Source organism: Sciurus vulgaris (assembly GCF_902686455.1).
Source record: "Sciurus vulgaris genome assembly, chromosome: 8".
NCBI classification, from domain to species: domain Eukaryota; kingdom Metazoa; phylum Chordata; class Mammalia; order Rodentia; family Sciuridae; genus Sciurus; species Sciurus vulgaris.
In genome coordinates this window covers 93591191-93604761 of record NC_136468.1, presented here as the reverse complement: position 1 = coordinate 93604761, position 13571 = coordinate 93591191, and the positions used below count along the sequence as shown (strand labels likewise).

The window sequence follows — 13571 nt, the reverse complement described above, 5'->3', positions numbered from 1 at the left end:
TGGGGGTTCTTCCTAAATGTGAACATGAATATAAACTACATGTGGTTCTTTGGGGGTTTATTTGGTACTGGGGATGATTGAACCAGAAGAGCTTGACCACTGAGCTACATCGCAGCCTTTTTAAGTTTTTATTTTGAGACAGGGTCTCGCTAAGTTGCTGAAGCTGGCTTTGAACTTGTGATTTTCCTGCCTAAGCCTTCTGAGTTGGGATCATAGGCATGTGCCACCACACCCAGCACAAGTGTAATTTGTTTTTTCTGGTACTGGGGATTGAACCCAGGGGTATTTATCACCTTAATCTTCTAGATGGAAACTAATGATATACTTTAAATTCGTGTGTGTTTAAATGGTAACTTGATATGCTAGCTTACATATTTAAAATAATGTCTCAATATTGTTATGTATTCAAGTAATACAAACTTCTACTTGGTGTCATAGGAACCTGGTAAGAGAGGAAGTAAATATAGTTCATTTCTTTTTGTATTTTAGATGCCAGAATTCCAGAAAAGTTCAGTTCGTATCAAGAACCCTACGAGAGTAGAAGAAACTCTCTGTGGTCTTATCAAAGGAGGAGCTGCTAAACTTCAGGTAGACTTAATTATGCACAAGTCTTTATTGTTAAGTTTATTTTTAATATTCAAACAGACTCATTCATCTACCTCCTATTTTGTTAACATCTGAGTAAAGTAATTTAAGTAGACATTTTTTGCCTATTTCTTGGAATGTAAACTCTAAAATATCTAGAATTGTCTAAAACAGAATACTCTATTGAAAACAAACAAGTTAATAGCCTTGATATAAACTTACCTTTTTCTTTTACACGTTTATCGGTGCTGAAGATTGAACTTAGGCCTTGTGCATTCCAATGGATATACCCTCTACCACTGTCCAACACCCACTGCCCCCAAACCTAGGTTTTCTTCAGTACTGAGTACTAAGCAAGCTCAATGCTGGTTGCAGTCATGCACACCTATAATCCCAGTTACCTGGGAGAGTGAAGCAGGAGGTTGGAAAGTTTGAAGCCAGCCTCACTAAGTCCTATTATCTTAAAATTAATAGGACTGGGGAATGTAGTTCAATGGTAGAACACCCCTGGTTTCAATCCCCAGCACCAAAAAAAGAAAAAGAAATTCTGTAATGTTTTATGTCCAGTAGGTAACCATATCACATATGGTTATAAATCTCTATACTGATTGTTTTTGTTTGTTTTATATTGTTTTGGTACAGGGGATTGAACCCAGGGGTGCTCTATGACTGAGCCACATCACAAGCCCTTTTTAGATTTTATTTTGAGACAGGGTCTCACTAAATTAATCCAAGCTGGCCTTGAACTTGCAGTCTTCTTGCCTTAGCCTCCTAAGTCCTGGGAGTACAGGTGTATGACACCACACCTGGCTGATTAATCAGATTTTATTTGGTGACAAAGGGCACTTAAGAAACCACCTTGTATTTAAAATCATTCCCAGAATGTTATATATGAAATGCATTAGAAAACTTAATGTGGAAATAGTAATGTAAGCATGGTTCCATGCCTCTAGGAAGGTATAGTATATATCTGGATAGCATACAGGAATCCTGTTTCATGGTGGCTGTGTTTACATAATGCATTTCTCCCATTCCTTACAGATAATAACAGACTTTGACATGACACTTAGTAGATTCTCCTACAAAGGGAAAAGATGCCCAACATGTCATAGTAAGTGTGATACTCTTAAACAAATTTATGAAAGTAATCATAAATATTTTAAGACCCTTTTAACCTATATTACTAGTGAGATGACTAGAAATTCCTTTTGGATATGGAAATCAGGGGAGCCTGCTTTTTCTATTTAACTATATTTTGAGGATTTGGGTTTCTCCCCCCTTGTTATATAAATGGTATTTTAAAAATATTTTTAAATTAATTTATATGCGATGCTGAGAATCAAACCCAGTGCCTCATGTGGTAGACAAGTCCTCTACCACTGAGCTACAACCCCAGCTCTAAATGGCTATTTTTAATGTATGGATTTGATAGAAAGAAAATACTGTAGAGACTTAAAAGTACTTCTCACCATCTGTAGTTTGTTAATTATTAAAAAAAAAAATTTAAATGGATTTTAAACTCTGGCTCAACTAAATAAATAGCATTTAATAAATACCTGTGGCTCATGCGTGGAGCTCAGTGGTAGAGCTCTTGCATAGTTTGCTTGAGGCCCTGGGTTCAATCCCCAGCACTGTCAAAAAAAAAAAAAAAAAAAATGGGTGGAGCGGGGGCCAGTAATAGGACTTTTTTTTTTTTTTTTTTTTTTTTCCCCTCTCCTCAGTAATTCCTCTTTGGAGAAATTTTTTGTTTTGATTTTGTTTTTGTGGTACTGGGGATTAAGCCCAGGGGAACTTTACCACTGAGATACATCCCCAGTCCTTTCTTTTTCTTTTTCATTTTGAGACAGGGTCTCTCAAAGTTGCTGAGGGTCTTGCTGAATTGCCAAGGCTAGTCTTGAAGTTGCCATCCTCTTGCCCCAGCCTCCCAAATTGCTGGGATTACGGCAAGTGATGCTGTACCCGACTTGTTTCTTCTGTTTAATTAAAACAGAAGGTGAAAATGGGAACAGATGGTACACAATTCAGTGTTCAAGGATGTTGAATTGCCTGGCTCAGGGATTATGTGAGGAATCACTATGTCTCAGATTTTGAAACCGTCTGTGTTTTGATTTTTGTTTTTGTTTTGTGGTGCAGTTCTAGGAATTGAGTCTAGGGCCTTGGGCATGCATGCAAGGCATGCACTCTACTACTAAGCTACATCCCCAAGTCTTGACTTGCTTCTCTTTCTTTCTTCCTCTCCCTCCCTCCCTTTGCATTTTTCCATATTTTCTATTGGCACATTATAATCATACATAATGATTTTCTGTTACATATTGGTGTATGTATACAATATAACATTATAATTTAACCAATATCATCCCCTAATAGTTCACCTTTTCCTCCTCTTCTCCCTCTCCCTGGTCCTTTCCTCTACTCCACTGGTTTCCCTTCAATTTTCATGAGGACCCCCACACACCTTTCTTTTCCTTGTTTCTCTCTAGGCTTCAATGAGGGAAAACATATGACTCTCGACTTTCTGAGTTTGTCCCTTTTTACTTAACAAAATTTTTTTCAGAGTCCATCACTTTTCCTGCAAATGACATAATTTCATTTCTCTTTGTGCTGAATAAACCTCCATTTTCTTTATTGATTCATCACTTGATGGACACTTGCTTAGACTGGCTCTTTAGTTATTATGAATTGTGTTGCTATAATATGGGTATGCATGTTTTAATATAGTATGCTGACATTAATTCTTTAGGATAAATTCCAAGGAGTGGTATATCTGGGTCACATGGTGGTTCTATGCCTAATCTTTTGAGGAACCTCCATACTGATTTCCATAGTGGTGATCTACAATTCCACATCCTCTGTAGCATTTATTATTGTTCGTTTGTTTTTTGGTATCAGGGATTGAACCCAGGGGTGTTTTCCCAATGAGCCACATCCCCAGTCCTTTTTATTTTGATACTGGGTCTCGCTAAGTTGCTGAGGCTGGCCTCAAACTTGAAATTCTCCTGTCTCAGCCTTCCAGGTTGCTGGGATTACAGGTGTGCCATCACACCCAGCTCTTGTTTGTATTCTTTTTTTTTTTTTTTTTTTGGGGGGGGGGGTGCTGGGGATTGAACTCAGGGCTTGTGCTTCCAAGGCAAGCACTCTACCGACTGAGCTATCTCCCCAGCCCCAATTGTTTGTATCTTGATGACTGCCATTCTGATTGGAGTGAGATGAAATCTCAGATTTTTGATTTGCATTTCCCTAATTACTAAAGATGTTGAACATATTTTCATATATTTGTTGGCTATTTATATTTCTTCTTTTGAGAAATAACTGTTCAGTTATTAATTGGGTTATTTCTTTATGCTAAGTTTTTTGAGTTCTTTATATGTCCTGGATATTAATTCTTTCTCCAAAGGGGTAGCTATTAAGATTTTCTCCCATTCTTTCGGTTCCCTCTTCACATTTGTCATTGTTTTTCTTTGCTGGGCAGAGCTTTTTAATTTTGATGCCAGGCCATTTCTACTTTTAGTATCATTTCCTCATTTAGCTTTTTTTTTTTTTTTTTTTTTTTTTTGCAGTGCTGGGGATTGAACCCAGGGCTTTGTGCTTGCAAGGCAAGCACTCTACCAAGTAAGCTATATCTCCAGCCCTAGCTTCCTTTCTTTAGCTAATACGAATTATAGCCCTGAGACCAAAATTCATAATGACCATGCTAGTTGACTTGTTCTTTTTAAGACATTATTCACAGTACTGGTAGCATCAGAATATTTTCTTTTAATTCCTGTTTTGCTTTCTCTCTTTAGATATCATTGACAACTGTAAGCTGGTTACAGATGAATGTCGAAAAAAGGTAAACATTACCAGTAATCTACAGTTACATCCACACTGGATGAGAATTTCATTAGGTTCATTCACACCAAACAAGAATGTGATGCAAGGGAGGGGGCTGGGGAATATAGCTCAGTTGGTAGAGTGCTTGCCTTGCATGTACAAGGCCCTGGGTTCAATCCCCAGCCCCACAAAAAAAAAAAAAAAGCAAAGTTCTTACAGTCTTACCCATAATAATAATTTCATAAGTGCTTGTTTTATCATAAGAATTACATATTGTCAACATTGTTTAGGAAAGCTAATTTTTAAAAAAAAATTTTTTTAGTTGTAGATGAACACGATACCTTTCTTTAAATTTAATTTTATGGGTGCTGAGGATTGAACCCAGTGCCTCACACATGCCAGGCAAGCACTCTACCACTGAACCACAACCCCAGCCCTAATATTAATTTTTAAACAACAAAACTTAGGTTTAATGGCAGCACATGCCTCTAATCCTAGTAATTTGGAGAATGAATGTAGGAAGATGACAAGTTTGAGTCCAGCTTCCACAATTTAGCAAAACCTATGCCAAAGTAAAAAAGAATTGGGATGTAGTTCAGTGGTAGAGCACCTTGGATTTAATCCCTGGTACCAAGAAAAAACAAAGACAAACTTAGATTTAAAATTTCTAGGGCTGGGGTTGTGGCTTAGTGATAGAGCTCTTGCCTAGCACACATGAGGCACAGGTTCAATCTCCAGTACCACATTAAAAAAAAAAAAACTAAATGAACAAAGTAAAGGTATTGTGTCCATCTACAACTAAAAATATTTAATAATAACAATAAAAAAAAAAAAAACTTCTAAATGATTGCTAAAGTATTCTAGCTGGGTGCCGAGGTGCACACCTGTAATCCCAGTGGCTTGGGAGACTGAAGCAGTAGGATCATTGTTCAAGGTCAGCCTCATCAACTTAGTGAGGTCCTAAGCAATTCAGTGAGTCTTTAAATAAAATACAAAATAGAGCTGGGGATGTGGATCAGTGGTCAAGTGCCCCTGAGTTCAATCCCCGGAACCCCCACTACCCTCCCACAAAAAAAAGAACAAAATACAAGCAAAAAAACGAAAAAGACAACTTAAACTTGTGAATATGAGAACCAAACTTGTTTTGTAATGATAATCTGATTAGTAAGTAGTTAGTTTTGCTGAATTACTGGCCTAAAAGTACTTTACAAAAAAGGTAGCTTTTTGCAGGTATATTTAATTATCTACAGAATTTTCTAATATTAACTGAAGCATCAGCCCAGTTTCATCTTTTCTTGTAAAACAATTCATGGACACTAATTTATGTCGTTTTACTTTTCAATAAAACAAAACTGATTAGTCACAAAACACTGTGGTTATCATGATTATTTGTTTCTTTCTAGTTATTGCAACTAAAGGAACAGTATTATGCTATAGAAGTTGATCCTGTTCTTACTGTGGAAGAAAAGTACCCTTATATGGTAGAATGGTAAGTGTGTATCGAGTGGTGGGAACATGAAAGCCCAATAAAGCAGTGTTACAGTTAAAACTGATGGTTTATTTCCCTGCCACTGTAGTATTGTGTACAAGTACATTCACAAATGTGAATTAAACAACAAAATACATTTTTATTTTATAATCACTCCAACATTCTAGGATTTAAGTTGAAGTTCAGTAGGAATAAATTTAAAATTCTGCACTTAAAAACAAGAATTTTTTTCTTATACTATATGGACAAGCCAGGTGCAGTGGTGCATGCCTGTAATCCAAGGGACTCAGGAGGCTGAGGCAAGAGGGTCACAAGTTTGAAGACAACCTGGACACTTTAGCAAGACCACAACCTTTAAGAAGGTTCTTTCTCAAATCAAAAGCACTTTCTACTTCTCAAAATCCTGAGACCAGGAATATTTGTCTTCATTGTCCCATTAACAGGGTACCTTGCACACTTCATCTGTATTTGTGGTATTGAATGTTGAAAAGAGACTTTTCTATACTCACACGTAGAAGTAGAATTAGAATTAGATTCAGAAGGCTTAAGAAAATTGATGGACCATCCTGTTGGGCAAAGTGGCATTCACCTGTCTATAATCCCAGCAACTCAGGATTGTAATTTCACAGTGAGCCTCAGCAATTTAGCAAGACCCCCAAAACAACTTAGTAACAACCTGGCTCAATAAAAATAAAAAGGGCTTGAAGATGTAGCTCAGTGCTAAATTTCCCCCAGGGTTTAAATCCCTGGCACCAGAAAAAATAAAATGAAATAAAAGAAAGGACAATCTAGCAATTAGAATTATTTGGCAGTGGAGTAAGGTTCCCTTAGAGAATGAGCACACTGATTGATGGAAGCTCACTGAGGCAGAGAAGAGGGTCATTTAGGAGTATTGTAGGTGATTATTTAGATCTCTGGTGAAAAGTTAGGTTCTTTGTCAGGGAGTGAGCAGTCTGGATAGTTGGAAAGGTGAGAGTTAGATTCTAAAGGCTGTTTACAGAGATGCTATGTTTACGTGTTTTTTCATTGTTAGGAAAAAAAAAAAAAGGCCAAGTCGTATATATACTTTTTTTCTTTTTAGGTAATAGGGATTGAACCCAGGGGTACTTAACCACTGAGCCACATTCCCAGTCCTTTTTCATATTTTATTTAGAGACAGCGTCTCGCTGAGTTGCTTAGGACCTCACTAAGTTGCTGAGGCTGACCTGGAACCACGATCCTCTCACCTCAGCCTGAGCTGCTGGGATTATAGGCATGCGCCATCACACCAGCTTGTGTGTACTCTCTATGCTAAGGATTTTCTCTAGCTCACTAGGTAGCTCTTTCAGTACTTTGACATTTCATGAAAATTTAAACTACAAGACTTTGCTTTTACCAGTCATATAAATAGTTATGCCATACTAGGTTTGATTGAGTTTTGAGGGTTTTTTTTGTTTTGTGTTTTGTTTTTGTTTTTAAACAAAAAACAAGCAGGGAGTAGTGACATACCTATAATCCCTGAACAGGGTACCTTGCATACTTGAGATGCTGAGGCAGGAGGATCCAAGTTTGGGGCTAGTCTGAACAACTTAGTGAAACCCTGTCTCAAATTTTAAAGATACAAAGGGCTTGGGATATAGCTCAGTGGTAGAACACCCCTGGGATCAATCTGCAGCCCTGCAAAACAAAACAAAAAGCAAAAACAAATTTTATTGTCTAGACATATGTAATCCCTCTTGAAAGATTCTATTTTCTTATTTCCCCATCATCTTCCTCTTAACACTTTGGATATGAAGGAATTATCACACCTTACTAACACTTCACTCGGATGTCGAGACAGTGCTCCATCTAAGTATCATTATTGCATGTTCATGTAGTCATCTACAGATACCAGGTAGCTCTTATATACTCCACTCCTCACTTAAGTTTCACCATCACTGGTGTTCCTGTTAATCTGTTGAGAGAAGGTTTGGGATTGACAGTTGGGTACTTGTGGGTGCTACAGGCTACTCACTGGTGACCCCAGCTGCTGCCTTTCCCTTGTGACTGGAACAGCAGGGCTGGAACCACTGAGCATCAAGAGAAATATCAACAGAGTTCTTATCTGTAGACAGAAGAAAGGTTCCCAGCCTCTCCTTTCATTATCTTATTAACATATTTAAGATAAGTCTGAGTTCTGGAGATATAGATAATGTAGGATAAATATATTCATCATATTTTGAGACACACTAGGATATAATTGATTAATGATGAATTTATATCTCTAAGATTAAAATCCAAACATGGTTGAAAGGCCTTTTCTTATACTGAAGCATGCTTTGTAATAAAGATAATTGTTTTAATGGATACTTGTGTTTCTTTTGTCATAACTCCAGGTATACGAAGTCACATGGTTTGATTGTTGAACAAGGTATACCAAAAGCTAGACTTAAAGAGATTGTGGAAGAATCTGATGTTATGCTCAAGTAAGTTTCTCAGTGTTTATGATGGTTGTTATTGTTTGCAGAATTGAACTATTGGTCTATTCAATTGTGTATTTTTATTAAAATAAGCTATAACACTACCCCATGAAAAAATACCCTAAATAGGCCACTTTCACAAAATGGATAGTGCTATGATAAGGAATGTAGAATGATAAGTTAGATTTGGTGTAGGTAATGTCACATTTAAGTACTAAACTTATTTCTTTTGTCCCCATTAAAAATTTCAATTGATGAATTCTCTCCATTTCCTCTCTAATCTGTGTTGTTTCAAAAGATTTGTGTATTCTAAGTAATATTTCCTATAAATGGAATCATACCATGTATTTTTTTTATTTTTTAAATTCATTTATTTTTTAGTTGTAGGTGGACACAATATCTTTATTTTATTTATTTTTATGTGGTGCTGAGGATTGAGCCTAGTACCTCTTACATGCTAGGCAAGCTCTCTACCACTGAGCTACAACCCCAGCCCCCATACCATGTATTCTTTTTTTTTTTTTCAATGTATTCTTAAATAAAAAATTTCAAGACTAAGATACAAATTTATGCAACCAAGACAATTTCTAAATTTTTTTTTGGAAAATTACTTTTGAAAGACATGAAACATGAAAGGCATATTTATAAAGTTTACGAATAAACTTGTTACTAAGCTTACTTGAATCTACTTTATGAATTCTCAGACTTCTTTAAAAACTATTTCTAGGAAAGATGAATGTTTTAGTATGCTATTAATTAAAATATTTGCAGTTTATCAATTATATAAGAAGCTTTACTCCTCCCCCCCAGTTCTGGTGATTGGACCCAGGAGTACTCTGTCATTTTGCTACATCCTCAGCCTATTTTTAAATTAAATTTAAATTTTTAGTTATTCCTAGTAGTTGGGTTCATTTTGCCAGTATCATACATGCATGACATTGGATTTCAGTCCTCATTCCCCTGCATTTCCTTACCCTTCTCCCTCCCCAGTTCTCCTTCCTGTATCTCACTGATCTTCCTCTTGCTCATTTACTTATTTATTTTTGATTAGTTCTATTTAAATGTAAAGGTGAAATTCTCCATGGTATATGTATATATACACATAACGTCATTTTTTTTTTATTTATTCTGCATTTTCTCCCCTTTCTTTCCTTCTTCCCTTTGAATCAAAAAATATGAAACACTTCATGAATTTGCATGTCATCCTTGTACAGAGGTCATGTGTTGGGGGCTGTGTTATGTTGGCGGCGCCGGGATGGCGCCTGATCACATCGGCAGCGAGGAGGTTAATTGACATAAGCACACTCAGGTGATTTCTCGTCCACGCACACAATGTATGCACATGTGTTCTCGAGCACTTAATTGCTCTGCTCGGAGCGTCTCGCTAATCTTTGCGTAAGAGGCGTGGCCCTGCTCTCCGCCTCCTGGAGGTGATATAAGCGTAGGCGGAGTGAGACAGAGACACAGCAGACCATTAGCAGGAAAACAGCAGAAGACACACGCTGCAGCAGCGCGAGTAGGGGCAGCGGCGGAAAGCAGATCGGGAACGGAGAACTGAGACGCATCAACTAGGGCAATCTTGGGTGGACGTATCCTTAGTTCACAGGATGCAGGACTTTAAGGTTTGTAGCCAAGTCTCTTCCTCTAAGCTCTAAGCAAAGCTTGTCTTTCAAAGTTTCTCTCTTAAGCAAAGTCTCTCTCTGATAAGCGGGCTCTCTCTCTCTCTCTCTCTCTCTCTCTCTCTCTCTCTCTCTCTCTCTCTCTCTCTCTCTCTCTCTCTCTCTCTCTCTCCTCTCCCTCTCTCCTATCAAAGCAAGTCAAACCTCGTTTCCTCTATCCTCTATAAACAAACAAGAAAGCAGTGCACTAAAGAGAAAGATAGAAGTGCCTCAGTTTCCACTCCCACCCCCATAAGACCCGTGCAAGTTGTTGCTGCAAGCGGTCACAAATATCCATGGATTTTGGAACCGCAAAGAGCCAGCGACAGTCATGCTAATCTTTGTATTGTTCCAGTTTTAGTATAGGTGCTGCCGTAGTGAGCACCCTTTAACAATTTTTTATTCTGAGATAGGGTCTCACTGCCTTGCCCATGCTGGCACTGAAACTTGGAATCCTCCTGCACCCCCTCCTGAATCCCTGGGATTAAGGCACATGCCACTATGCCGAGCTTTAAGCTGATTTTCCATGTTTTTACCACCTCTTAAAATTTTCAATTTGTGAGACAAATACAGTGTTGCTGCTTTTTAATTTATTCCTTGTGGTACTGCTGGGAATCAAACCCAGGGCCTTGTATATACTAGGCAAGTGTTCTATCACAGAGCCACATTCCCAGCCAACTTCTCTGTTTGTTTTAAAATTTTTTTAGTGTAGATGGACACAATACCTTTATTTTATTTTTATGTGGTACCAAAGATCAAACCCTGGGCTTACCATGTGCTAGGTAGCTTTACCCACTCAGCTACACTCCTTGCCCCAACCCCTTTGTTTTTGAATGATGCTATATTCCAAGGCATTTACTTTTTTTTCTCCCTCCAGAGACTTAGAGGTTTATTTAGGAAAGTGGGGGCACATTCAAGAGAGATTATTTAGGAAAGTGGGGGCACATTCAAGAGATTGTCTTGATATGGTTAATTCTAAGAAGGAAAGAAATTGTCAGAAAAAGGACAGCTAAATGAATATTTTTGTTAAAAGTGGCAACAGCTTAATTTAACCTATAGCTAAGAGTACAAAGGGAAAACTAGGCCAGGTGCAGTGGCATACACCTGTAATTCCAGCAGCGCAGGACTCTGAGGGAGGGTCTCAAGTTCAAAGCCAGGCTCAGCATAAACAAGGTGCTAAGCAACTCAGTGAGACTCTGTCTCTAAATAAAATACAAACTAGGGCTGGGGCTGGGGATGTGGCTCAGTGGTAAAGTGCCCCTGAGTTCAATCCCTAGTACCCCATTCCACCCCGTAAAAAAGAGGGAAGAATAGGTTTTAGGATCTTAGAAAGGAGAGATGGCAGAAGTAAAGAGTACAGCTAAGTTCTACTCTTCTGCTTTTCTGATAATAGGGAGAGTAAATGGGCATGTTTCCAGGCAGGTCTTCCAAATCCATCCTAAATGGTATTTTTGTTTGTTTGTTTATCTTTTTTTTTTTAATTTAATTGGTCTTAAATGAGTTGAAATTTTCAGTGTGGTTTTAATCCCTTGCTTTTAAATGGTGTAAATTGTAAGTGGTAGGCTTATATCCATGATACAAGTTTTAAACACCTACTTTGAAGTATTAGAATTGATTTAAAGGGCCAAGTATTGTGGCACGCACCTTTAATCCCGGCAATTTTGGAGGCTGAGATAGGAGGATTGCAAGTTTAAGGCCAGCCTCAGCAACTTGGTAAGATCTTGAGCAGCTTAGTGAGACCCTAAAAAGGGCTTGGGATGTGGCTCTAAAGTGTCCCTGGGTTAAAGCCCCAGTTCCCGCCCTCCTCCCCTTTTAAAAATCCAGAATTGGTTAAAGGAAAATTGTCAACTGTTGCTTGAAAAAGTACTAGCAGTGGTATAGATATTACTAACTATCCTCTTGGGCAGTATTTTGAAACAAGAATATAAATAGAATTTAGGTGAGGTATTTACTTTTGTGCTTCTAAGTGAACAGGAAATGTATTTTGTTCTTTAGTAATCATTTTGTATCTTCATTTGCAGGGAAGGATATGAGGATTTCTTTGATAAGCTTCAACAACACAGTATCCCAGTGTTCATATTTTCGGCTGGTATTGGTGATGTACTAGAGGAAGTTATCCGTCAAGCTGGGGTTTATCACCCAAATGTCAAAGTAGTGTCCAACTTCATGGATTTTGATGAAAATGTAAGTATAGTAAATCATTTCTCAGAATTACTTTTAAAGTCTGAAAATATTATTTTAACCATGTACATTATTTATTATAATTTGGTATATATTCATTAAATTAGGCCAAGTTGTAGGCCTATATAGGACTTGTGATGTTTTCCAGTGTTAGATTTTAAAAGTAATATACCCTTCATAAACTTTTGCTCACAAGTTTTAAAGTAATATTAAAATTTGCAAAATTCCTCTTTAATTGAATACAGCAACTCTGAAGACAGCATTCATAGGTGGAAATAAGAAGGGAATTAACATATTTTAGTGAATTTCAACATATGAATGAGTTTTCCAATTAAGATAGTATGTTGTAAATACTTAAAAATGAAAAGTAGTTGAATTCTCAACTCATTGTGTTTTACCGTTTTAAATGGTTGATAGAAGTTAGGTTATGTCTTAGAGTCCTTCTTACCTGTCATGATTGGCATGTACTTGAGTGCTGTGAGACTTTTAGTGTCAGCTATTAAAAACTACAAAATGTGAAAATTTTAACAAATAGAATTTTCAGAACCAGTTTTTGGTTTTTTTTGTTTTTTTGTTTTTTTTTCCCAAAACATTTCTATGTTTACTAGGGTGTCCTCAAAGGATTTAAAGGAGAATTAATTCATGTATTTAATAAACATGATGGTGCCTTGAAGAATACAGACTATTTCAGTCAACTAAAAGACAACAGCAACATAATTCTGCTGGGAGACTCTGAAGGAGATTTAAAAATGGCAGATGGAGTAGCCAATGTTGAACACATTTTGAAAATTGGTTATCTAAATGATAGAGTAAGTATGCAGATCTATACATTACTTTTCATTTAAGAAAAAGTTAGGATGAAACTTAATAGCCATTTGTTGCCAAAAGCTCTTGAGAGAGCAGTTATTTTATACCTTTGGCAATGATCAAAGGACTTGATAAGCACAAAGGCATGCAATTTGTATGGTGGGGGATTAAAGGATGTACATTCTAGGAAGGGCTCTATCACTGACTTACACCCTCAGCCTTGAAAGGTGTGTTCTAAGAGTGACACTAGGGGGCTGGGGAGATAGCTCAGTTGGTAGAGTGCTTGCCTTGGAAGCACAAGGCCCTGAGTTCAATCCCCAGCAACCCCCCCCTCCCAAAAAAAATAATAATAATAAAAGTGGCACTAGATGCTGGGTGGCACTGTCTGGTCCTGAAAATCTAAAAATGCCTCCAGACATTGCCATATATTCTTTGAACAGAATCACCCCAGTTGAGAACCACTGTTCTGTAGAGAAATCTTTTGGGGAGAAAAACTACCATGTGGAAAAGTTTCTGTCAGTGAATCTTAAATATGTTAATCTGTTTTCATTTTTAAAGTTTTAGGAAATTGAATTGAATTTACTTCATTCTGCCCAACAGGAC

At 37.4% G+C, this 13571-nt stretch overlaps 1 protein-coding gene across 3 annotated transcripts in view; it reads left to right on the top strand.

Annotated features, from left to right (window-relative positions):
• NT5C3A (5'-nucleotidase, cytosolic IIIA) overlaps positions 1-13571 on the top strand; it is a 52447-nt gene that overhangs the window by 37930 nt on the left and 946 nt on the right. For all 3 annotated transcript variants that reach the window (XM_079152371.1, XM_079152373.1, XM_079152372.1), the window contains 7 exons: positions 490-588; positions 1627-1696; positions 4368-4414; positions 5799-5884; positions 8239-8328; positions 12002-12164; positions 12770-12970. In XM_079152371.1, the coding sequence (XP_079008497.1) occupies positions 490-588; positions 1627-1696; positions 4368-4414; positions 5799-5884; positions 8239-8328; positions 12002-12164; positions 12770-12970 (756 nt within the window). The remainder of the gene's footprint in view (positions 1-489; positions 589-1626; positions 1697-4367; positions 4415-5798; positions 5885-8238; positions 8329-12001; positions 12165-12769; positions 12971-13571) is intronic.